Source organism: Barbus barbus, assembly GCF_936440315.1.
Source record: "Barbus barbus genome assembly, chromosome: 45".
NCBI classification, from domain to species: Eukaryota; Metazoa; Chordata; class Actinopteri; order Cypriniformes; family Cyprinidae; genus Barbus; species Barbus barbus.
The window spans coordinates 24,538,075-24,564,383 of record NC_136723.1 but is presented as its reverse complement, the minus strand read 5'-3'; the positions used below and the strand labels follow the sequence as shown (position 1 = coordinate 24,564,383).

Here is a 26,309-nt window from a genome sequence, read left to right as displayed (position 1 = left end):
CCTGACTGCTGTCCAGAAGGCCATCATTGACACCCTCAAGCAAGAGGGTAAGACACAGAAAGACATTTCTGAACGAATAGGCTGTTCCCAGAGTGCTGTATCAAGGCACCTCAGTGGGAAGTCTGTGGGAAGGAAAAAGTGTGGCAGAAAACGCAGCACAACGAGAAGAGGTGACCGGACCCTGAGGAAGATTGTGGAGAAGGACCGATTCCAGACCTTGGGGGACCTGCGGAAGCAGTGGACTGAGTCTGGAGTAGAAACATCCAGAGCCACCGTGTACAGGCGTGTGCAGGAAATGGGCTACAGGTGCCGCATTCCCCAGGTCAAGCCACTTTTGAACCAGAAACAGCGGCAGAAGCGCCTGACCTGGGCTACAGAGAAGCAGCACTGGACTGTTGCTCAGTGGTCCAAAGTACTTTTTTCGGATGAAAGCAAATTTTGCATGTCATTCGGAAATCAAGGTGCCAGAGTCTGGAGGAAGACTGGGGAGAGGGAAATGCCAAAATGCCTGAAGTCCAGTGTCAAGTACCCACAGTCAGTGATGGTGGTGTTGGTCCACTGTGTTTTATCAAGGGCAGGGTCAATGCAGCTAGCTATCAGGAGATTTTGGAGCACTTCATGCTTCCATCTGCTGAAAAGCTTTATGGAGATGAAGATTTCATTTTTCAGCACGACCTGGCACCTGCTCACAGTGCCAAAACCACTGGTAAATGGTTTACTGACCATGGTATTACTGTGCTCAATTGGCCTGCCAACTCTCCTGACCTGAACCCCATAGAGAATCTGTGGGATATTGTGAAGAGAAAGTTGAGAGACGCAAGACCCAACACTCTGGATGAGCTTAAGGCCGCTATCGAAGCATCCTGGGCCTCCATAACACCTCAGCAGTGCCACAGGCTGATTGCCTCCATGCCACGCCGCATTGAAGCAGTCATTTCTGCAAAAGGATTCCCGACCAAGTATTGAGTGCATAACTGAACATAATTATTTGAAGGTTGACTTTTTTTTTTGTATTAAAAACACTTTTCTTTTATTGGTCGGATGAAATATGCTAATTTTTTGAGATAGGAATTTTGGGTTTTCATGAGCTGTATGCCAAAATCATCAATATTAAAACAATAAAAGGCTTGAACTACTTCAGTTGTGTTGTAATGAATCTAAAATATATGAAAGTCTAATGTTTATCAGTACATTACAGAAAATAATGAACTTTATCACAATATGCTAATTTTTTGAGAAGGACCTGTATGTATATATATATAGGTGTGTGTGTGTGTGTATATGTGTGTGTGTGTATATATCATATTTAAGGGTTTACAGGATTGATTCAGTAATCTACACGCTGAATCTACAGCCGAATTATTAACCATTAATTACATTTAATAATTGTGTATAATCATTAAATGACATAAGGTCGTTTTACACGAAATACTTAGTTAACTTGGAAAAAAATAATAATTAGTATTTTTCGATCACACGTGACGTGCTGCGCAGCTGTCGAGTGTGAACCAATGAGGTTCGAGGAGTCGTCATGTGATCAAAACAGGAAGTGCGGTGCCGCTGGACTGATTATTGATTATCATCGGTCGATCTCTATGAGAAGGCGCAGTTGCTGCTGTTTAATCGCTGTCAGCATGGCATTACTCCTCTTCATCATCTTCATCTGCGGCTCCATCAGCTCTCACGTGAGTCTGATCGATCGATGTGGAGACTGATTGATAAATGCTGGGTGTTTCACATGACATCTGAGAGTAAACATGTTCAGCTTCAGAAAGTACGGTGGTTCTTCGAAGTAATTGTTATTTTGAAGATTACCATAGTACTAGCATGGTATTACGGTGGTACTATGGTAAATCCAGACTAGTACCGTGGTAGATGTAGGTAATTTTTGTTAATAGACCGAAAAAACTGTTGAATAGCATAAGAATGTATGGTTCATGTCATGTGTAAAATGCATGATGTTACCGTAGTGTCCACGGTAATACCGCGGTTATTGTGTTGTTATTGGTTCAGTAAAGGAAGGTTTGATGTGTCTGGATGTTGTTTGTTCTCAGGAGAGTGTGGAGTCCAGATCTCAGAGTGAGTTCAGGGTTTCTGGTCGAGCGCTGTATAAGCTGGACATCTCCTGGCCCAAAAACCCCGAGTACTTCACCGGACAGGTGTTTGGTGTGGCTGTCAATCATCTGGCCGGTCTGGTGTATGTGGCTCAGGTGAGCGAGGAAAAGAGCTGTTCCCTCACAATAAACAGACAGAATTGGGAGATACACTCAAAATTTGAGAAAAGGGTCACAATTGTAAGCTATAAACTTGCAATTTCAAGAAAAATGCAGAATTGCAAGATAAAAGTCACAATCAGAATTGCAAGATGTAGTCACAGTTACTTTTTAAAAAGATTTTTCTGTCAGAAATGGGCTTCAATAAGTGAGTCTGAGACATCAGTCGTTACGCTTCATCCTGACGAGGTCTTGAATGTTCCTGTGTGTGTGTGTTTGCTCCTGACAGAGAGGCGATAACGTCCCTAAAGTGCTGGTGTTCAGCACGGATGGAGACTTCCTGCAGGCCTGGAACACCAGCAGTCTGGAGATGCCTCATGGGATTTTCCTGGCCAACGCATCCGCAGATCCAACGGTGTGGATCACAGATGTGGGGAACGGTGGGTTTTCTCTGCTCAGGTGTGTGTGTGTGTGTGTGAGAGAGTAGCACGGCTGTGTGTGTGTGTGTGTGTGTGACGTGTGAGTAACACGGCTGTGTGTGTGTTTCAGGGTCGTATGGACACACAGTGAAGCAGTATTCTCCATCAGGGAAGCTGCTGCAGGTTCTGGGATCTCCTGGGAAAGCCGGATCTTCTCTCAGTCCGCTCCAGTTCGACCAGCCGGCTGAAATATTCGTCCACAGTTCTGGAGAAATCTACATAGTGGACGGAGATGGTGGCATGAACAACCGGCTGATCAAACTCTCCAGAGGTGTGGTTTTATGGGCATTTTTAGCATCACACATTAACTTATTTTAGCATCATCAAGGTATTATTATAGTTTTTAATTCATATTTTATTTTTTACAATCTCTGGTTTACTATAATTTTATAAAATGTTTGAATGTTTTTGTAATTTTGGTGACTTTTATTAGTTTTTATATAATTTTTATTCATTTTTTTTCCATTTTAGTTATTTTAGTGCATCAACTTAAACTAAATGAGAAAGTGAAATGTTGCCCTGGGAACTAACTGAAATAATATAAAATAAGGCAAGTTTATTTATATAGCACATTTCATACTCAATGGTAATTCAAAGTGCTTTACATAAAATTTAATTAATTAAAAATAAATTAAAAATAATCAATAAAAATTTCATTATATATATATATATATATATATATATATATATAATTTTTTTTTTTTTTTGTTAACTATAATAATCCTGGTGCATACACGCATGAATTAGTTTTTTAACCTCATTCTAATCTAATGTTAATGAATTTGTAGGATTGTATTGAATGATGCATAATTTTCACAAAAAGTATCCGCAATGAAAAAACAATACGCAAGTAATTTTATTAGTTGCTCTTACATTTCTTAAATATAGAATACATTTTAATACAAAATTAGGGTTTTTATGTGAAAATGTTCATGCACAGATGAGTGAATGCGGCGCATTGGTTTGTGTGTCAGATCTGCAGGTGTTGTGGATGCATGGAGAGAAAGGACAGGGACTCGCTCAGTTCTACATCCCTCACAGCGTGGCGGTCGACAGCTACCAGAGGGTTTGTGTCAATGTTCTTCCCCACTTCTGTTTCTCAATGACGTCAACACCAAAATGTGCTCTCCCTCAGATCATCCAAAATTAGGATGAGTTTGTTTCTTCATCAGGTTTGTATAAATGTGTCTCTGCATCAGTGTCTCAGCAATGGATGCTCTGCAGTGAATGGGTGCCGTCAGAATGAGAGTCCAAACAGCTGATAAAAACATCACAATAATCCACACCACTCCAGTCCATCAGTTAACATCTGGAGAAGACCAAAGCTGAAAAGTTTAGAGCTGTTTTGTCTTGTAAATGGTGCTTGATCTGTGCAGATTTCTCTCCTGATTCAGACCAGAACACTTTATCACTGGAGGAAGCGTTATTATGGATTATGGTTTTTTATTTTAGTTCGAAACGTCTTTGCTGGATTAGTTTCAGCTTTGGTCTTCTCCAGATGTTAACTGATGGACTGGAGTGGTGTGGATTATTGTGATGTTTTTATCAGCTGTTTGGACTCTCATTCTGACGGCACCCATTCACTGCAGAGCATCCATTGCTGAGACACTGATGCAGAGACACATTTCTACAAACCTGATGAAGAAACAAACTCATCTACATCTTAGATGACCTGAGCGTGAGCATGTTTTCAGCAGATTTGTATTTTTGGCTGAACTTTTCCTTTAAGATCCTGTTTGATAGCATTACAGCAGTCAGGTGGGTTGTGAATCTACAGTAGTTGACTGACACAGTGTTAACCGTTCTGTATTCCTCCTCTGGTGTTCCTGTGTGTTCAGGTGTGGGTTGCAGACAGAGGGAACAAGCGTATCCAGGTGTTTAACTCGGTGACGGGTGATTGGCTGGGCTCGTGGGGCAGCTGTTTTAAAGAGGATGCTCCGTACTCCGTCAGGTGAGTTAAACCCCTGCCTTCGGCAGGCCGCATTGCAGTTGTTGGAGCTGTAATAATGCATGTTTGTGACCCGCAGACTCACACCAGACCAGAAGTACATGGTGGTGGCTCAGTTAAACACCAATCAGGTGACGCTGCTGGAGGCTCCGCCCGTCGGCATCATCAGTCAGTGTCAGGTGATCAGCAGCATCCAGCTGGCCGAGGACGTCAAACCGCACCTGGTGGATGTGGATCTGAAGAGTGCGGCGCTGTATGTGGCAGAAATCGGTGCGAATCAGGCGCAGAAGTTCATTCCTGTGACGGCCGCCGGTGTTTAGATGTTCAGAGCCCAGCGTCGCTCCTGATCACAGAGAAATCAGCGCTGATTATAATGCTTTAAAAATCAAACCTGTTTGACTTGAGGTTGAGATTGTGAACAGCACTAATAATAAATATGTGACCACAAAACCAGTCATAAGGGGCAATTTATTGAAATTGAGATTATATATATGAATTATGAATAAATAATCTTCCCATTGATGTATGGTTTGTTATGATAGGACAATATTTGTCTGAGATACAACTATTTGAAAATCTGGAATCTGAGGGAGCAAAAAAATCTAAATATTGAAAAAAATCACCTTTAAAGTTGTTCAAATGAAGTTCTTAGCAATGCATATTACTAATCAAAAATGAAGTTCTGATATATTTATAGTAATAAATATCTTCATGGAACATGACCTTAATATCCTAATGATTTTTGTCATAAAAGAGAAATGTATAATTTTGATCCATACAATGTATTGTTGGCTATTGCTACAAATATAGCTGTGTTACTCATGACTGCTTTTGTGCTCCAGGGACACGTTTAGTTTACAATCACACTACAATCAAGGCTTAATTTAAATCAGAAATATAATGTTGTTATAGGAATAAAGGGATCAGAGATTGTTGTGTTATTGTGGGTATGGTACATATATTTAATCTTTTTTTTTTTTTGGAGAAAATAATGTTCATGTGAAATTATATAATTTAAGTGTTGTATATAAATGTATTGTTCCTATGTTTTTGCCATCTTGACTTGTAAACATACGAATGTCACATTGTACAGTTTTTGCCTTTAAAGAGTGCAGCATGTGGAGAGTTTCTGTGTTGATCTGCAGTGATGTCACTCATCATTTAAACCGGATTGATTGATTGATTGATTGATGAGTGAAGCTTGTGGTTTAGTTTCGCTTCACCTGTTGACTGATGGAGATGTGATTGTGATTATATATCATTTAGAGTTTAAACTCAAACTGAGATGGGCTTTAATGTGTTGATAAGGAATAATATTTGATTTAAACCGTATTGATGTGTATTTAATGTAAATACAGATATTTGTTTTTAGGTTTTTATAGTCGTACTGTCTTATGTTTCTGCAGGATATATTAAGGCAACATAAGAAGTTTAATTTTCTCTGAGAAAATGATCAAAATGAAGTGAGTTTATGATTAAAACGAGTTTTCATTCCTAGATATTTGTTCTTGTTTAGTTTAAGATTTAATACGTTTATTCTGCATCTCCAGTAAATGTGTCTTGATTTAAGGATGTTTAGATATTTGTACTGGAAAACAAGACAGAAATACCGAGATATTAATTTCTGCATAATAATTTAATATTATGACTTTATAGGCTTTAATTCGTGGAAGAAACCATGTTAAATGTGTTTTATTAGCACAACAAACACTGCATTCATATAATGTGGGAAATACCTAATAAAAACTAAAGGTTAAAAACTATATTACACATATTTGCATAATAAACACAAAACAATATCGGCGCACAAAAGAATGTCAACAATAACGAGGGGCTTGTTTCGAGAGCTGCCCCACAGAGTGCCTGATCAGATTCAGACGCGTTCAAATGTTTATTTTCTGCTGACTAACATTACTTTAATTCGCGTTCAAACGTATTAGCAACTGTCAATGCCTATAATCCCTTTCCAGTTCTTTAGTTTAGGTGTTTTCTTGTGATGTATCGGGGTTTTCCCGCGGGCAGCTGTGAGCGCTTCCCTAGTGTTTTGGCGTCGGATAAACATGGCGGAGCTGAAAGACTGGGCAGAACTGAAGGTAAGTGCAGAATTAAACACACAGCTGACTTTAGAAATGACACATCTGTGATTTCACACACACATACACACGGTTCTTTGGTGAACGCAGCGGCTCGGGTGTGTGTTTTGAGTGAAACTCCAGACAGGCTAAAGGCTAAAGCTAACCTTCTGCACACAACACACTGACAATAAAAACTCGCGACAGAAAAGCAGCAGCACTTCACAAGCGTTAGTAGTTATTAAACACCCGTGTTTCTGATAAACATGTCTGTTATTCTGCTGTCTGGTGAAATACTCCGATCAAACTGAGCGATTGTCGCGATTATTTGTTAAAGCCGGCTCAAAATAAACGCTGATTTCAGATCAGTTTCATAAAACAAGTTTATCACATAAGCCAGGTTTATTTCAGTTAGTCTGTCAGTTGATTTAGTTCAAAATAAGTCAGACTACCTGAAATAATTTTAGTGGTAAACTTGTTTTATGAAACTGATCTCTTGATCATATTAAAACAGAATAAACACAGAGATCTCAGCTGATCGCGTCAGTAATTAGCTCTTTAAACGGGCAGAATGTCAATCAAAACACCTGAAGGAGCTCATGTTTTATGCAGGAGTGGGCGGGGCGAGCGGCGGAACGAGCTCATGTTTTATGCAGGATAGGCGGGGCGAGCGGCTGAACGGGCTTTGATGTGCTGGATTATGTTATATACTCGCGTGACGTCAGATATTTTTGCATAGTAGTTTTCATAAATGGTTTGAATAGCCGTGTCTGTTTTGTTTATTAATGTGTGTTCATGTTCTGAACCATTCAATGTTTATCTTGAATGTCTGTGATGATGCTTTCCTCTCTGAAGGATTTCTTGAAGATCATTGGCTCTTAGAGATCCAGAGAGAGTTTGCAGCATCAGACGCGTCTGTCAGAGGTGAGTGTGTTTAAGAGAATAGTTCAGAAAAAATTTAAATCTGATGAAAACGCGCTCACCCTCAGATCTCCCTGAGATCAGGATGAGTGTGTTTCTTCATCAGGTTTGTAGAAATGTGTCTCTGCATCAGTGTCTCAGCAATGGATGCTCTGCAGTGAATGGGTGCCGTCAGAATGAGAGTCCAAACAGCTGATAAAAACATCACAATAATCCACAAGTAATCATTAAAACGTTTTAAATCCATAATCCATAACGCTTTCTCCAGTGAAAAAGTGTTCTGGTCTGAATCAGGAGAGAAATCTGCACAGATCAAGCAGCGTTTACAAGACAAAACAGATCTAAACACATATATGGCTGGATTTTGATGTGAGAGACAACAGGAGATGCACTTTTTCACTGGAGGAAGCGTAGACTCGTATTTTAGTTAAAAACATCTTAATGCAGGATTTGTTTCAGCTTTTGTCTTCAGCTGTTTGGTCTCTCATTCTGACGGCACCCATTCACTGCAGAGCATCCATTGCTGAGACACTGATGCAGAGACACATTTCTACAAACCTGATGAAGAAACAAACTCATCCTAATCTCAGATGATCTGAGGGTGAGCATGTTTTAATTTTTGGGTGAACTATTCCTGTGATGTGCTGTATTATATACTGTGTGTGTGTGTGTGTGTGTGTGTGTGTGTGTGTAGTTGATGATTCAGCAGGAGAAGCCGTTGGCGGGCAGCATGCCGGTGGTTTGGCCCACGCTGCTGGACCTCAGCAGAGATGAGTGCAAGCGAATCCTGCGCAAACTGGGTGAGACTCTCTGAAGCGTGTAACCAGCTGTGCTGTTGTGTGTGCCGATGGTGAGCTCACGTGTGTCGTGTGTGTTTGTGTGTTCAGAGCTGGAAGCGTACGCCGGCGTGATCAGCGCTCTGCGCGCTCAAGGAGATCTCACCAAAGACAAGAAGGAGCTGCTGGGAGAACTCACTCGAGTGCTGAGGTGTCACACACTTGGTCAACTTTCATGTCATCATAACTACAGTGTCTCTGATATCTCAATGTTTTCTAGTCACATTGAGCAGTTTCGTATGGAGGCCTGGTAAAAACTTGCAATTCTGACTCATTTTTTCTGAATTGTGTAATATAAACTCGCATTTGAGTTGTAAAGTCAGAAATGATAGATTCTCACAAAAAAGTCAGAACTGTGTGATTAGAAACGTGCAATTCTGAGAAATAAATTTAAAATTGAAAGATAAAAAAAAAAGTTACAATTACCTCTTATTTTTTATTCAATGGCAGAAATGGGCTTCCATATTTAAAGCTGAACACTCAGGGTTCCTACGGGATTTGGAAAAGTATGGAAAAATATTTGTATTTCCAGACTTTTTTCCTTATCTAGATTTTTTTTTTTTTTATATAATAGAAAATTAAGAATTTAATGAAAATAAATGTATCATACAAGAAGTGAGGTTTCATGGCAGATGTTTAGTGATTGCCAAATATGACAATGAATTCAAAGTGCACTTTTTCATTATGCAAAATGCAGGTTATAACTTATAAGCATTTTGGGTTTCTTTACACTATATTCTTAGCACCGTATTACATAACCTCAAGGACTTAAGGCAAGACTCAAGGCAAAAATAAAAAAAATATACAGACTTTTATGTGCATACAAGAAACCATTCAATTGAGCATATAGGACAATGCACACTGAGCCACCTATTGTGCCATCAGCCCATTTCACAGTGTGGTTTCTTGGCTGCCACAGACTTTAAACACTTTTTTACAGTACCAGTCTTTTTTTATAGACCCTTGAACTTGGCAAATTTTATGCCATCAGTCCATCTCACGTCATGGTTTCTCCACCGCCACAGAGGATGTGTTAAATTGGACATTAGGCCTTGATATTAGAGGTACTACCATAAGAGAAGCAACATTTTGTGCTGGTAGATCTCTGTTAATTCATGTGCATCCATTCTATTGTTTTATTCATAGTAAGATGCGGTGATGCACAGATGAAATAGGTTATATAAAACTAGAAACTGTAATGCGTAAGCATGCAAAACATTCCCATGCGCGTGCATAGTTTCTTGTGTGCTAAAGTCTATTTTTATTTTATTTTTTAGGGATTCTGTATGTTGTCACTTCAAGAAAATCAATTAAAAAAGCCCTCAGAAAATGAAAATATTTACGGATGACTGTACTATATACGAAATAGAAGGCTATCTATGAACCATAAATATGGTCTGAAAATCTACCGAGAGGTTTGGAAATTTGAGTCTGGAAAATGTGTAGGAACCCTGAACACTAGCATACTTCACATTTGCAGACAATATAAGTCATCAGTCAGATCTGCTGTTAATATATATGGCTTTATGTGAGTGTACACTAGCAGTCAAAAGCTGTTGAACAGTAAGATTTTTAATGTTTTTTAAGAAGTCTCTTCTGTTCACCAAGCCTGCATTTATTTGATCCAACAGCAGTAATATTGTGAAATATTTTTACTATTTAAAATAACAGCTTTTTCCTGGTAGTGTGTGTAAGTTGGATATGCATGTAATAGTTGTTAGTGTGATCTTGAGGATGATGTGTGTGGTTTGTTCTGTCAGTATCTCGACGGAGCGTCATCGAGCAGAGGTGCGCAGAGCCGTGAATGATGAGCGCCTGACCACCATCGCGTATCAGTGAGTCTCACCCGTTCTAGTCAGATGTGACCGCTCTAGTGCTTTAGTGAACTGCAGATGGAATAATGATGGTATGTTCTGCAGCATGTCGGGGCCCAACAGCTCATCGGAGTGGTCCATCGAGGGCCGTCGGCTGGTTCCTCTCATGCCCAGACTGGTTCCTCAGACGGCCTTCACTGTGATGGCCAATGCGATGGCCAACGCCACGGCGCACCAGAACTCCTCGCTGCTTCTCCCCGCCGATACCGCCAACAAAGAAGGTACAAGTGATGTTACTTTACTACAATTATTAGGTCAGGGCAGTGTTGGGGAAAGTTACTTTTAAAAGTAATGCATTACAATGATGCGTTACTCCCTACAAAGTAACTAATGACGTTACTTTTTATGAAAGGTAATGCGTTATGTTAATTTTGAGGTAGTTTAAATCTGGGCAGGGCTTGCTTGTTTGTTTTTAATATATAAAAGTGAAATGACAGACTCAGCCGAACGCACAAGCACTCTCAGCATATTATTATGATTTCTGAAGATCATGTGACACTGAAGACCGGAGTAATGATGCTGAAAATACAGCTGCAGATCACAGAAATAAATTATAGTTTAACAGATATTCACATAGAAAACAGATATTTTAAATAGTAAAAATATTTCAATTTTACAGTTTTTTTCTGTACTTCGGATCAAATAAAGGCAGGCTTGGTGAGCAGAAGAGACTTCTTTAAAAAACATTAAAGATCTTACTGTTCAAAAACCTTTGACCGATGGTGTATGCCATTTAAATTTGAATATAATTCAAATATTGATAATATTTAAGTACAAAATTTGACAGCCCTAGTTGTGTCTGTGTAATCTTTCTTTTGTGGTTAATATAATACACACTCTCAGAGACAGGAAGTGTGTTCCTCACTGTGTGTGTGTGTGTGTGTGTGTGTGTGTGTTGCAGTGGTGGTGTGTTATTCGTACACCAGCACCACCTCCACTCCACCCAGCGCATCGGCTCCCAGCAGCAGCAGCGCAGCAGCGGCCATCAAATCCCCTCGACCCGCCAGCCCTGCCTCAAACGTGGTGGTCCTGCCCAGCGGGAGTACGGTCTACGTCAAGAGTACGTCTCACACACACACACACACACACACACACGTCATGCTCTCCTCCAGAGCTGCACAATTCTGGATAACTGTGACCCTGGACCACAAAACATAAGTAGCACAGGTATATTTGTAGCAATAGCCAATAGGTGTGTAACGGTACGCGTATTGTATGTGGAACGGTTCACGGGCAGTTCCAAATGGAAGCGATCATCCCTATCCTCTTGGAGTGGGGACTTTGGAGTGAGCAGGGCACGTGCGTGTCATCATGTAGTTGTATGGCATGCACTTGGTGAAGGGAGCGATCTAATTTCCTCATTATCTTCAGCTGGGATGTTCCCATGACAACACAGCACGGTGTGCGTCAGCAGATGTTGCTGTTTGAATGTCTTTTTATTGTTGTTATCATAACTGTTGCAAATAAACATACATTTTATATTTTAAAAAGGTTTTAAAATATGCTATATAATATATAAAAAATAATATATGTAAAACTTTTTAAAATATAAAATGTATATTTTTTTTATGCTGGTGTCCATCAGCGACAGACACCGTGCTGCGTTGTCATGGGAACATCCCAGCTGAAGATAATGAGGAAATTAGATCGCTAGATTGTTGTTACATCCCTAATAGCCAACAATACATTATATGGTCAAAATTATCCATGTTTCTTTTATGCCAAAAATCATTAGGATATTAAGATCATGTTCCATGAAGATATTTAGTAAATTTTCTACTGTAAATATATCAAAACTTCATTTTTGATTAGTAATATGCATTGCTAAGAACTTAATTTGAACAACTTTAAAGGAGATTTTCTCAATATTTAGATTTTTTTGCTCCCTCAGATTCCAGATTTTCAAATAGTTGTATCTCAGACAAATATTGTCCTATCCTAACAAACCATACATCAATGGAAAGATTATTTATTTCCGATGATCTATAAATCTCAATTTCAAAAAATGTACCCTGACTGGTTTTGTGGTCCAGGGTCACAAATTGAGACTTTTTTTTTTTTTTGTCTCAAAAAGAGATCACGATTCTGAACTAAACAAAATAATATGTGACAATATGAATTGCTGAGGTCTATTTAACAGTGTTTAATTTAATTTGAATTATTAAACATTTTAATGTATGTATTTTAAACGTAATATATTTAATACGCCATTTTTTTATATTAAAATGATGAAAAGTGGTTTGAATGAATGATTCAATGACTCACTCATAAATACTTACATTTACATTTAGTCATTTAGCAGACGCTTTTATCCAAAGTGACTTACAAATGAGGACAGTTTAATTAAAATTGACCATTTTTACTAATTCACTTGTTTCATTACTGGATGAATCAGTGTTTTTGAACGAATCTCTTGAATGAATGATTCAATGACAAATACATTTTTTAACAGTCACTTGTCGCCACCTACTGGAGAAAAAAACATTATTTGAAGCACCAGTTACTTTCAAAAGATGACTTGCTCTATTTTGATCGCTACCATAGACATCAGTGTTTATATCCGAACTATAAACTTTCATCCCAGTATTTCTGTGATCATATGAATGACTGTAAGACAGAAATAATACAGTGTAGTTGAAAAGACTGTTTGTGAAGCTGTTTCTTCCCTAAACATGCTAACTGTCTGCTCTCTCTGACCTTATTTAGGAATAAGATCACTTGGGTGTTTGAATCGAGATTGCGATCTTTTAACAATTAATCGAGCAGCTCTACTCTCCAGTCAAGTCACCATTATTTATAAAGCGCTTTTTACAATGCAGACTGTGTCAGAGCAGCTCTACAGTATTAAACAGGCCAGATGAGAACGGAACGCTATTTCGACACACTATTTAATACTGTATTAAAGCTGTGTGACGTCTCGTTGTGTCCGTCAGGCGTGAGCTGCTCCGATGAGGACGAGAAACCTCGTAAGAGGCGGAGAACCAACTCGTCTAGCTCCTCCCCCGTGATTCTGAAGGAGGTGTCTAAAGTGGCCACGCCCATTTCCAAAACCATCACGGTTCCGGTGAGCGGCAGCCCCAAGATGAGCAACCTGATGCAGAGCATCGCCAACTCGCTGCCGCCACACATGTCCCCGTTGAAGATCACCTTCACCAAACCCTCCACCCAGACCACCAACAGCACCACGCAGAAGGTCAGGCGCACTTCCTTCCTGTCACGTTCCCACAATCCTGTGCTGCTTTCCTGTCATTAAGATGCTTAGCAGCTGTGGCATTATTGGAGGAATGTGTGTAATAATAATACACACACACACTATCATGTTCGCCGTCTGGCTAAAGTCAAAAAAAAAGAAGAGACTTAATGACATTAAAATCCAGCCACAAATGCTTGAATGTTCCTTCAGAGCAAATGAGCACTATAAAGAATCACATGCTTGAATGATTCATTGAGTCGACTCTGTGCTGCAGGTGATAATCGTGACGACGTCTCCCAGCTCCAACTTTGTGCCAAACATCTTGTCCAAGTCGCACAACTACGCGGCCGTGTCTAAGCTGGTGTCGAGCGCCGCGCTCTCCGCCGCCAGCCACAAACAGACCATGGTGATCTCAGCCGGCTCCGGCGCGGCCCCGGGGCCCAGTCCTGTCGCTGTGACGACCATGGTGTCCTCCACACCTTCAGTGGTGATGTCCACCATCGCACAGGGTGAGTGCGTCAAGTCACCATTATTTATATAGCTCTTCTCACAATGCAGATTGTGTTAAAGCAGCTTTACAGTATAAAACAGGGAAATAGTGATCCATTCTCTTCCTAAGAATAACATGCTGAAGTGTTGTGAAATACATGAAGACTCATTTTTTATAGGCTTGATAGACAGATAAGTTGAGCTAGTGACTAATGAAGGACCAGCACCACATCCTCTTATCCTTTATCTTCCAGAATCTGGCAGTAAGTTTTAGGAGCTCATTTTTAGTCAATCTCTGCAAGACAGACTTTTCAGGATAGGAGATGGACTAAAAATGAACTCCCAAAACTTACTGCGACATGAAGCTAAGGAATGTAGAACTTGAAAAGAAAAACAGCTTAGTGAAGTGTTTACAGTTTAAAAGCTAATAGAAAGTCCTACTTTTTATTTCTTTATATTTTTTTTGTAGATTTGCACATGTACAAGGTTTAAAATGTTCATGACATATAAAAAATAAAGAAAAATTGAACCGCTGCTTGCTTGAGCACCTGCATTCCTCTAGGTCAAAGATTAAAAAATGGGATTTACAATAATAAGTTATTTATAAATAATTTTGACTTGAGTTTATTTATTAACGAGTAAGGTCTCTATTGAGAAGAGTGTGCAAATTTCTAATGTTAACAGGTTTTACAGTGTTATTACAACATTTAACCACTTTTCATTCATTTAAAAATGGCTAAATTCTTTCAAATTTAAATCTTGTACAAGAACTACAGCAAAAACCAGTTTGATGTATATTCAATCATTATTTTAGAAATTGTATTTGAATATGACCAGTATTGACTGCTCAGAACTGTCTAAATTTATGAAACCTACATATTCAAAACATTATTACTCTGAGATTGTTGTGTAAATGTTAAGGTTAAGTGAAATGTTTAGTACTTTCATGACACTGCATATGCTGTGAATTTGATAGGTCCTTGATATAAAATAAATGGTGCTTAAAAAAGTCCTTGAATCTGGTGTTCATGAAAGAGTGGGAACCCTGATGAATGAACTGCGTTTTTAAATGAGTCAATGATTCAGTTACCCTTTCATAAAGACAGTCACATACTTCGTTCCTAAATGAATCAGCCGTTCGAACGAATCAATTGAATGAATTAATCAGTGATAAAATAAGTGACTTGCCTCCACCTGCTGGCAGTTAAATTTTTAAAGTAGGCTATCTTTTCTGTTATTTAAATAATTTATTATTTCTATATTCAAAATATTATATTTTAAACATTAACCTCAACCTGAATTTATGAATTGAATTGCACTCATGCGACCTCTGAGCCTCATTAAACGTCTCAAAAGACACCTACAAGCCACTTGTGTGCTCTTCTGTGCCACCTCTGTAGTAAAAATGTATTTCTTAAATACTGATTTCATTTGATTAGTAACTTATTCTTATTCTTCTACTTATTCTACTTGTACTTATTCTGTTGTTTTAATTAGAAATGTTAAAAACTTTATATATATATTTTTTAATCTGACATAAAAGATGACATACTTTTAATAAAGTTAGAAAAATGCGATTACAAAGGTAAAAACAAAATTGCCTGTAAACCACTTTGAGTCAATGTCACCTCGTAATGGGAAGGTTAATTTTTTTATCAGAATTATTGATTAGAAGGTGCTCCTAAATTTTTGACCGTGCTCCTGAATTTTTTTAATTGGGAGCACAAGCGCTCCTAAAAAGAAAAGTAAGCGTGGAGCCCTGCATCTAGGAGACAAGGTCTTCTCTTGGGCTCATCTAGTTGACATGGTCTCCGCTGACGTTCAGGGCTGTAGAGGTCATCTCTAGGTGCTGATCCACCATCTCATCTGGATACAGACTGGATCTGATGGCTACGGTGAATTCGGAATAAGAAAGAAACAGACTAATATTGGGGTAGATGCCATTCTTTTTACGATGTAACAAGTACATCGGGTATTATGGGAAGTGTTCCCAGTTCTGGTTGACCTAATCTTTGGGGAAGTCGTGGCCTAATGGTTAGAGAGTCGGACTCGTAATCCAAAGGTTTACCATGACTGAGGTGCCCTTGAGCAAGGCACCTAACCCCCAACTGCTCCCCGGGCGCTGCAGCATAAATGGCTGCCCACTGCTCCGGGTGTGTGTTCACGGTGTGTGTGTGTGTGTGTTCACTGCTGTGTGTGTGTGTGTGTTCACTGCTGTGTGTGTGCACGTTGGATGGGTTAAATGCAGAGCACGAATTCCGAGTATGGGTCACCATACTTGGCAGTATGTCACTTCACTTCACTTCATTAATGCAACCTAAAAGTCCTTTAGCGGATTTGAATTATAGAAATGCGATAGTGTATTATGTGTAAGCCAGGTTAAAGAAATGTGTCTTTAATCTCGATTTAAACTGACAGAGTGTGTCTGCCTCCCGAACAGTGTTAGGTAGATTGTTCCAGAGTTTGGGCGCTAAATAGGAAAACGATCTCCCGCCCGCAGTTGATTTTGATATTCTAGGTATTATCAAATGGCCAGAGTTTTGAGATCGCAGCGGACGTGAAGGACTATAATGTGATAAGAGCTCACTCAAATACTGAGGTGCCAAACCATTCAGGGCTTTATATGTAATTAGCAAGATAATTAACACCTTTGTTTTTTCAGAATTTAATAGCAAGAAATTACTAGTCACCCACTTTTTCATACCAGCAATGCATTCCTTTCATTTTGCAAATTGGTATGTTTTGTCGGGCTGTGAAGAAATATAGAGCTGAGTATCATCAGCATAACAGTGAAAGCTAACACCATGTTTCCTAATAATATCTCTCAAGGGTAACATGTAAAGTGTGAAAAGTAACGGTCCTAGTACTGAGCCTTGAGGTACTCCATACTGCACTTGTGATTGGTATGATATCTGTTCATTTACTGCCACAAATTGATGCCAATGCACTTCCTCTAATGCTAACATAATTTTCTAGTCTATTCAAAAGAAAGTTGTGGTTGATAGTGTCAAACGCGGCGCTAAGGTCCAGTAGCACTAACAGAGAGATACACCCACGATCAGATGATAAGAGCAGGTCATTTGTAACTCTAATGAGAGCATCTAAATCCTGACTGTGTGAGTGTGAGAGAGAGTGTGTTTCAGTATGTTAATGTGTGTGTGTATGTGGTTCAGGGGGCTCGTCCGCGGCGGTGAAGGTGGCCTCCACTCGTCTGCCGTCTCCCAAGGCTCTAGTCAGCTCTCCGTCTCAGATCCTGCAGATTCCCAAAGCGCAGCAGACGGCAGTTCAGTCCGCGTCTCCTAAAGGCCTGCAGGCCTCGTCTCCTCAGAGTGCCAGTGTCGCCGCTGGAGCCAAACCCACCATTCAGATCAAACAGGAGTCTGGTGAGCACACGAGACAGCAGATAAAGCACAGGGCTGCACCACTAAAGGCCTTTTCACACTGAACGTGAAAATTTGACGGAAATGTTCGGCGCGATGACGCTTTTGAATCAAAACAATCGATCCCTATGGGGCTATTCACACCAGGTGCGATCATTCGCAGCGCAAAAAAAAGAGATTTTTTTTGCCCCCGTCACTCTGTGACAAAACGGGCCGTCCAATCAGATTTGAGCTTAGATGACCGGAGCAGCTGCTGTTGCACAAAAAGAGTGAGAGTGGTGGCGCTGTTTCCAAAACCAGTGTAAACGGACACTGAAGAAGAGTACTCTGAGAGAGAAGAGGATGCGTTCTTGTTATCATTGGCATCTGAGAACAGATTTATTCTTGCATGTCCTTTATACATAATATAATTTCTAATAATTCTCCACTGAGTGTGATCTGAAGATGTCTGATTTCTTCCACTTGCGCAAGAGTTATGAGTAAAGCGTATGCGTTTTTAGTTTTTTTCTTATTTGTCATCCTTTCCTATCAAAATGCTTGCTACGGATGTGAAAACGCAGAAAATCGAACCTGGTACAAAATTTTTTTATGGCAGATGAAAGTTTCAGAGGCAGTGTGTAAACGTGATGGACACAACGTGAGGTCATATTTATTTTTTAACGTGCAAAAATGTCAGACGAGAATTTCAGTGTGCAAAGACCTTAAAAGTGTGTTCACTCTACATCTGTCAATCATAGGATCATATGTCCTGCCATTACGTATGAAAAAAATAAGAGAGACATTTTTCTATACATGAAATATGAAAGCAAATAGACATGATTATGGTGATATATTTTCTGTATGTGTTTTATGCAGCTCATGATATTTTTATAACAGTAAAGGATGTTTATGACAAACGAGAGGCAGGTGTCACGCTCAATCCATTATTAAACATAAGAGTGCTTGTCTGCCTATTATAGAATAAAAATCCACTTTAGATCTCAATCGGAAGTTATTACAAGCACTCGATGATGGTTTAAGGCAGGGGTCTCCAACATTATTTCATTCGGGAGCTACTTTTTAAAGATAAAAGAGGCTGAGAGCTACCCATATTATAAAATACTTAAATCTCTTAAATAATGTATAAATCCAAACTGTTATACATGGCATTGTTAAAATGTACTGGAAATATTAAAAAAGTACTGATGCACACTGAAATAATTTTACCAAGTTTTATGACAAAAGCCAACAAATAAAATTAGCAGTGCTATACACTTTTTGTTTGCATAAAAAGTGAAATAAAAACATAAAAATGGATTTTAAACCAACAAAAAATATTCATAACATGTTATCTGCTGACATGTACTACGTGTTCAAATAAAGTTTTGACCGCTTTTAAAAATCCAATTATAACATTTCAGCCTTTAAATCTTTTTTTAATAAAAAATGTGAATCATAATGATAAATTAAATTTTATCTGCTCCCTAAACAGTTCTACATAAGCTAATGTGCAATCTAAAAATCTCAACACTTCTCATAACAAGGTAGGCTATTTTCAATCGACCTGTTAAGATTTACAACAAAAATTAGTTCTGAACAAAAATATGGCAGACAGACTGAATGAATTTGTAAATCCACAGCTGGACAGCAGGTGGCGCTTATGAACAGCAGAACAGAGCTGTTTCCACGGTAATCTCTGTAAACAAAGCTGAGCTGCGCTTCTAAACACTGCTTTATTATGCGGAGGGAAGATGGAAAGAAAATGCCATCGAAACTTTTCTGAATACAGTCGGTTTCCTATTATGCATTTATACAAATAATTCAATCATGCATTCTTTCATATAATGCATTCTGCCTTCAATCATGTTTTCACACAAAACGAAACCATGTGTTGCGCCTGCGTGAGACTCTTAATAACTTTGATTAAAGCTGATCAGTATTTACTGTTAGTTTTTCAAATTGCGAAAATCAAATACGGGTTTAATGATAATTAATGTGAAATGGGATAATTAAAATAACCTCACGGCCAATATATGTCAAGTATGTCTTGGCGAGCTACCTCCAATCTGGCTACTGGTTTAAAGTGTGTTTTAAGCAAAAACATAATTACATTTTCAAATGTAGCTTGCTATTAATTGTAGTACTTCTATTTATAGTTTAAGATGTATTCTTGTAACCATTGTAGATAGTTTGTGTTTAGAACCAGACTTTATTAAAAGTTCTAAAAGTTAAAAAATATAAAAGTTAATTGCCCTGCATTGATTGTGTGTGTGCAGGAGTGAAGATCATCACGCAGCAGATGCAGCCCAGTAAGATCTTACCCAAACCCTCCAGTGCAGGGCTGCCCAGCAGTAGCTCCGCCCCCATCATGGTGGTCAGCAGCAACGGCGCCATCATGACCACTAAACTGGTGTCCACTCCCACAGGTACACACACACCTCTCATTCATGTGTGTTACAGTAGAGAGATATATGTGCGTTTGTGTTGTCTTCATGTTGTTTTTCTAATAGTAATAATTCTCAGATTATATATTTTGACAAATTATCAGTATTGTATATATTCAGTGTATATATTTATGGGTAGCTGACGTATCAATGTGTCCTATGGTGTAATTGATACGGAAAAATTGAAAAACAAATAACCTCTAACATTGAAGATAAACCTCTCTCTCTCTCTCTCTCTCTCTCTCTCTCCCTATATATATATATATACACACACACTCCCCTTCAAAAGTATTGGAACAGTGAGGCCAATTCCTTTATTTTTGCTGTAGACTGAAAACATTTGGGTTTGACAGCAAAAGATGAATATGAGATGAGAGATCAACATTTCAGCTTTTATTTCCAGGATTTGATAAACACAACATAGAGGATAGCACCTTTTGTTTGAACCCACCCATTGCTCATGTGACCAAAAGTGTTGGAAAAGATAAACTTAAACTAGATTAAAGTGAATAAGACTTAATATTTAGTTGCAAATCCTTGTTAACAAAAGTATTGGAACATGTGACTGACAGGTGTGTTTTGTGGCCCTGGTGTGTCCTATTACACAGATTATTCAAACAATAAATAGCACTGAATGTCTACGCTCAGTTTCAGATTTGAGTTTTGCCTGTGCAGACTGCATTTGTAGTTAGAACCAACGTGGAACCAAATCAATCAGAGCCATTGCACAAACATTGGCCATAGCCGGTACAACCATTTGGAATGTCCTGAAGAAGAAAGAAACCACTGGTGTACTAAGATTTTCTAAGACCTAGGAAAACATCAGCAGTTGACGACAGAAACATTGTGACAGATGTGAAGAAAGACCCTAAAACACCTGTTAGTGACATCAGCAACAACCTCCAGAGGGCAGGAGTGAAGGTATCACAATCTACTGTTCGCAGAAGACTTCGTGAACAAAAGTACAGAGGCTACACCAGAAGATGCAAACCACTCATTAGCAAGAAGAATAGGAGCCGAGCCTCAAAAATTCTGGGACAAGGTTTTATGGACTGATTTTATGGACCAAAGTGATGGAAAGGCTAAGGTTTGGAGAAAGAAAGGATCTGCTCATGATCCCAAACACACAAGCTCATCTGAAACACAGTGTACACAGGTGTACATTATAGTACACATTACACAAGTAATGTAATGGCTTGGGCTTTCATCGCTTCTTCTGGGACAGGCTCATTAATCTTCATTAATGATGTAACACATGACAACAGCAAAATTAACTCAGAAGTCTACAGAAATATTTTGTCTGACAATTTACAGAAAGATGCAACCAAACTGACTGGGAGATCCTTCATCATGCAGCAAGATAATGACCCTAAACAACAAAGGAGTTCATCAAGGGTAAGAAGTGGAAGGTTTTAGACTGGCCAAGTCAATCTCCACACTTAAACCCTGTAGAGGATGCATTTTACCTGCTAAAGAAGAGACTGAAGGGAGTAACCCCCCAAAACTGAAAGAGGCTGCGGTGAAAGCCTGGAAAAGCATCACAAAAGAAGAATGCTAAAGTTTGGTGATGTCAATGGGTCACAGGCTTGATGCAGTTATTGAAAGCAAAGGATTTGCAAATAAATATCAAGTCTTATTCACTTTGTCAATCTGTTCAGTGAAGATCTAACATTAAGCGCTGCAGATCCTGAGCGTCCCTGACAGATATCTTATGTCATCTCTGTTAATATGCATGTTAATGAATGGGTGCAGAGGTTTCCTGCACTGAACTGGTGACTGGTGTGTTATAGGCTCTCAGGCGACGTACACTCGGCCGTCTGTCAGTCCCGCTATCGGTGCGCGAGTGGCCACGTCTCCTGCCGGAGCCACGTACGTCAAAACCACGAGCGGCAGCATCATCACAGTCGTGCCCAAGTCTCTGGCTACGCTGGGAGGCAAGATCCTCACCTCCAACATGGTGTCGGGTAAGAGCTGGAAACCGCAGTATCATGGATCAACCATAGTCAGAGATATGTGACCACAAAACCAGTCATAAGGGTCAATTTTTTAAAATTGTGATTTGTACATCATGAGTAAATAAGCTTTCCATTGATGTGTGGTTTGTTAGTATAGGACAATATTTGGCTGAGATGCAACTATTTGAAAATCTGCAATCTGAGGGTGCAAATAAAATCTAAATATTGAGAAAATCGCCTTTAAAGTTGTCCAAATGAAGTTATGCATATTACTGATCAAAAATGAAATTTTGATATATTTACGGTAAGAAATATCTTCATGGAACATGATCTTAACTTAATATCCTAATGATATTTGGCATAAAATAAAAAAATTATAATTGTGACCCATACAATGTATTGTGGGCTATTGCTACAAATATACCTGAGCTACTCATGACTGCTTTTGTGCTGCAGGGTCAGGGCTTATTTGTTCCATTATATTTATTTTTCCGAGTTTTACTGTGTTGCGCGTTATGAGTTCAGCGAGTCCCACGTCTCTTTCTTTTTTTCTCCAAATATATTTATTGAACATTTTCTAGCTGTTACACATATGTAACGGGCCGAGTCTGTTACACAGATACTTATGTAACCAAAAGATTGTTACATATGTGTTGCAGACTTTATATAACGTAATTATAAATGTAAGTACACATCTTTAAAATAAAGTGTATCAAGATTGTACTTAAGTGTAACTTACTCGGTCCGTTACATATGTGTAACAGCTGTCTATTACATCTACATAATTACAAACTGTAAGTACAGTCTGTTCCATAACTTAGTTACATGATAAGTACATTTTGTTTTATGTAAGTATAACGGCTACTACTAAGTAACTAATTAGGTAATTACTCTGTATTATTGACACTTTATAATAAAGTGTTACTGGAAACTCTTCCACAGAATAGGTGACAAATCAATCCCTAGGTTATTGATATAAGGCTTCCATACATTATAAAATTTACCTGGCTGACCATTAACTGAACATATTCCAGTGGGATTAGTTCCATTAAAATCCTGTGCCATCCAGATATAGTCGGAGTCTTATCACTTATCCATCTCATTAATATGTTTTTCCTGGCTGCAAATGTGAGAAGATTGTAAAGTCTCTCCATATCTCATTCTAACGCTCCGCCTTCACAGGAACCACCACCAAGATCACCACCATCCCCATGACCTCCAAACCCAACGTCATCGTGGTGCAGAAGACCACCGGCAAAGGGACCACCATCCAGGGTCTGCCAGGGAAGAACGTGGTGACGACGCTGCTGAACGCCGGGGTGAGGTCAAAAATTCCCATTCTGCTTATCGATTCCGAGCTTCGATTCCAATAAGATAAAAAAAAATGAAGTCAAACATTTATTCTGTCTTTTTACAAAGCATTCTGTTGCAGCTGAATAACAGAAGACCGAACACTTAGGCCTACAAGAGGAACTTTTGCCTATGCATTTAACAAATACCACAGCAAAAACAACTAGACTAAGACATTTCAAATATTAAAGTGTTAAAGACAAGTAATAAAAATAGGAACAAACAAATCAATTAGCAATAGCATAAATAAATACAACTGAACTAAATTTCAGGAACAGCAACTGTACTTAAAAGTTTAAAAACACTGCATAGTTTTCTTTTCATAAAATATAGGTTAATTAAAGTTATTAAAGATATTCAGTCAAGATCAGGGAATGATTTTATTTTGTTGTTTGATTAATAACAGGCAGTGTGTTTATTAGACTGCTGTCTCTTTAACACTGAACGCATGCCGATATAAAAATACTGTACGTTCGTTTTCTTTCTCATCTGTTTACTACGTTTACTTAAGACTAAACGGCTGTGTTTATGATAATACACTGATGTAGTTTTCTGCTGGTCGATAAATATGACAGAAGTCAGTTTTGGCCCGGAGCAACCTTTTCTGCAGTGAAATGCATGGAACGAGAACGGACAATTTTTAAAAATGTATTTATTTACTTACTTATTTAACCAGGAATGTCCCGTTTAGATACAATGGGCCTCATTCATGAAACACGAGCAGAATTAATTTTTGTGTAAATTGTCCGTAAAGCTGTTCTGACGTAAATTTTCGTATTCATGAAAGTGTTCGTATTTTCAAAATGTTAGTTGGTACGAAAGAAATGTATACCTGCTCATTACCACGTGTAAATGGTGCGTAAAAATAAATAATTTTTTACAATTTTTTTGTATTTTTATTTTTTGGTAGCTGAGAGTTGATAAACTGTTTAGCTTTGGGTAAAACGCAGCGCTTGTCAGTCACTTTTTACCCAGCCATCCAATCAATGTAGGAGGGGCGGGACAAATACTACACCGTTCAATCATCTTGCTTGTACAACAACTGAATAACAATAGAGAAGTTAATATAGCTGGTTACTGCATTTTTATATTCAGTAATATTCTTAAAAATTAGATACTAGAAATACGTTACTGCCATGGATATTCCTTATCATAGCAACCAAAGCATCTCAGCTGGAAAAACCAGTAGCCCTTCACTGCAGAACAAAGATCCAGGGGGCGGGGTTGGATCCACATCTAGGGGGGTGGAGATGGGTTGGTTTAGGGATGGGGATGGGTGGGCTTAGGGATAAGGGGGTGGAGATGGGTGGGTTTAGGGATGGGGATGGGTGGGTTTAGGGATCAGGGGGTGGAGATGGGTGGGTCTAGGGATAAGGGGGTGGAGATGGGTTGGTTTAGGGATGGGGATGGGTGGGTTTAGGGATCAGGGGGTGGAGATGGGTGGGTTTAGGGATAAGGGGGTGGAGATGGGTGGGTTTAGGGATGGGGATGGGTGGGTTTAGGGATAAGGGGGTGGAGATGGGTTGGTTTAGGGATGGGGATGGGTGGGTTTAGGGATCAGGGGGTGGAGATGGGTGGGTTTAGGGATAAGGGGGTGGAGATGGGTGGGTTTAGGGATGGGGATGGGTGGGTTTAGGGATCAGGGGGTGGAGATGGGTGGGTTTAGGGATCAGGGGGTGGAGATGGGTGGGTTTAGGGATAAGGGGGTGGAGATGGGTGGGTTTAGGGATAAGGGGGTGGAGATGGGTGGGTTTAGGGATAAGGGGGTGGAGATGGGTGGGTTTAGGGATAAGGGGGTGGAGATGGGTAGGTTTAGGGGTGGGGATGGGTGGGTTTAGGGATAAGGGGGTGGAGATGGGTAGGTTTAGGGGTGCAGATGGGTGGGTTTAGGGATAAGGGGGTGGAGATGGGTTGGTTTAGGGATGGGGATGGGTGGGTTTAGGGATCAGGGGGTGGAGATGGGTGGGTTTAGGGATAAGGGGGTGGAGATGGGTGGGTTTAGGGATGGGGATGGGTGGGTTTAGGGATCAGGGGGTGGAGATGGGTGGGTTTAGGGATAAGGGGGTGGAGATGGGTGGGTTTAGGGATAAGGGGGTGGAGATGGGTGGGTTTAGGGATAAGGGGGTGGAGATGGGTGGGTTTAGGGATAAGGGGGTGGAGATGGGTAGGTTTAGGGGTGGGGATGGGTGGGTTTAGGGATAAGGGGGTGGAGATGGGTAGGTTTAGGGGTGCAGATGGGTGGGTTTAGGGATAAGGGGGTGGAGATGGGTGGGTTTAGGGATGGGGATGGGTGGGTTTAGGGATAAGGGGGTGGAGATGGGTGGGTTTAGGGATGGGGATGGGTGGGTTTAGGGATAAGGGGGTGGAGATGGGATAAGGGGGTGGAGATGGGTAGGTTTAGGGGTGGAGATGGGTGGGTTTAGGGATAAGGGGGTGGAGATGGGTAGGTTTAGGGGTGGAGATGGGTGGGTTTAGGGATAAGGGGGTGGAGATGGGTGGGTTTAGGGATGGGGATGGGTGGGTTTAGGGATAAGGGGGTGGAGATGGGTTGGTTTAGGGATGGGGATGGGTGGGTTTAGGGATAAGGGGGTGGAGATGGGTAGGTTTAGGGGTGGGGATGGGTGTGTTTAGGGATAAGGGGGTGGAGATGGGTTGGTTTAGGGATGGGGATGGGTGTGTTTAGGTATAAGGGGGTGGAGATGGGGAGGTTTAGGGGTGGGGATGGGTGTGTTTAGGGATAAGGGGGTGGAGATGGGTAGGTTTAGGGGTGGAGATGGGTGGGTTTAGGGATAAGGGGGGGAGATGGGTGGGTTTAGGGATGGGGACGGGTGGGTTTAGGGATAAGGGGGTGGAGATGGGTAGGTTTAGGGATAAGGGGGTGGAGATGGGTAAGTTTAGGTATATGTAAGGTGGGAGGAGTTGGATCTAGATCCAACCACACCCCCTGGATCTTGTATTCTGCAGTGAGAACCATCTTGGGAAAAAGCTGTGCCACCAAAGCGTTCTCAAGCGCCACCAGTTTCAGAAGAGCACCTGCCATGTTTCAACTGGCTAAAAATGCTTTGATGGACATGTAAATTGAATATTTATTGTTAGGCATATGGCCTATTAGTCTTTTTTGCATTTATACAATATACTGGAGCCAAACCTGAGAAAGTAGACCAGAATATTCCACT

General features: G+C 40.0%; 2 protein-coding genes across 5 annotated transcripts in view; both read left to right on the top strand.

Annotated features, from left to right (window-relative positions):
• Window positions 1–1,526: 1,526 nt before the first annotated feature.
• LOC306864462 (NHL repeat-containing protein 3-like) lies at window positions 1,527–6,136 on the top strand. Its single transcript, XM_079408482.1, has 7 exons — window positions 1,527–1,685; window positions 2,055–2,210; window positions 2,503–2,653; window positions 2,763–2,963; window positions 3,667–3,758; window positions 4,531–4,643; window positions 4,720–6,136. The coding sequence occupies exons 1-7, from the start codon at window positions 1,596–1,598 to the stop codon at window positions 4,958–4,960; spliced, it is 1,044 nt and encodes a 347-aa protein (XP_079264608.1). The 5' UTR covers window positions 1,527–1,595; the 3' UTR covers window positions 4,961–6,136.
• A 534-nt stretch (window positions 6,137–6,670) lies between these two features.
• The window catches only part of LOC306864048 (BRCA2-interacting transcriptional repressor EMSY-like), a 46,835-nt gene continuing 27,196 nt past the window's right edge, over window positions 6,671–26,309 (top strand). The window contains exons 1-13 of one of the 4 annotated variants that reach the window (XM_079407744.1): window positions 6,671–6,733; window positions 7,568–7,636; window positions 8,328–8,433; window positions 8,521–8,620; window positions 10,230–10,304; window positions 10,389–10,564; window positions 11,245–11,403; window positions 13,277–13,536; window positions 13,811–14,045; window positions 17,199–17,408; window positions 19,661–19,810; window positions 21,619–21,792; window positions 22,966–23,102. In XM_079407744.1, coding sequence (XP_079263870.1) covers window positions 8,331–8,433; window positions 8,521–8,620; window positions 10,230–10,304; window positions 10,389–10,564; window positions 11,245–11,403; window positions 13,277–13,536; window positions 13,811–14,045; window positions 17,199–17,408; window positions 19,661–19,810; window positions 21,619–21,792; window positions 22,966–23,102 — 1,779 coding nt within the window. In that variant the 5' untranslated portion in view covers window positions 6,671–6,733; window positions 7,568–7,636; window positions 8,328–8,330. The remainder of the gene's footprint in view (window positions 6,734–7,567; window positions 7,637–8,327; window positions 8,434–8,520; window positions 8,621–10,229; window positions 10,305–10,388; window positions 10,565–11,244; window positions 11,404–13,276; window positions 13,537–13,810; window positions 14,046–17,198; window positions 17,409–19,660; window positions 19,811–21,618; window positions 21,793–22,965; window positions 23,103–26,309) is intronic. The other 3 variants (XM_079407743.1, XM_079407745.1, XM_079407746.1) reach the window with 3 other exon arrangements.

Coding starts and splice junctions, on each gene's coding strand:
- LOC306864462 (XM_079408482.1), top strand. CDS start 1,596: ATGAGAAGGCGCAGTTGCTGCTGTTTAATCGCTGTCAGCATGGCATTA. Junction 1,686..2,054: donor GCGGCTCCATCAGCTCTCAC/GTGAGTCTGATC, acceptor GTTTGTTCTCAG/GAGAGTGTGGAGTCCAGATC. Junction 2,654..2,762: donor GATCACAGATGTGGGGAACG/GTGGGTTTTCTC, acceptor TGTGTGTTTCAG/GGTCGTATGGACACACAGTG.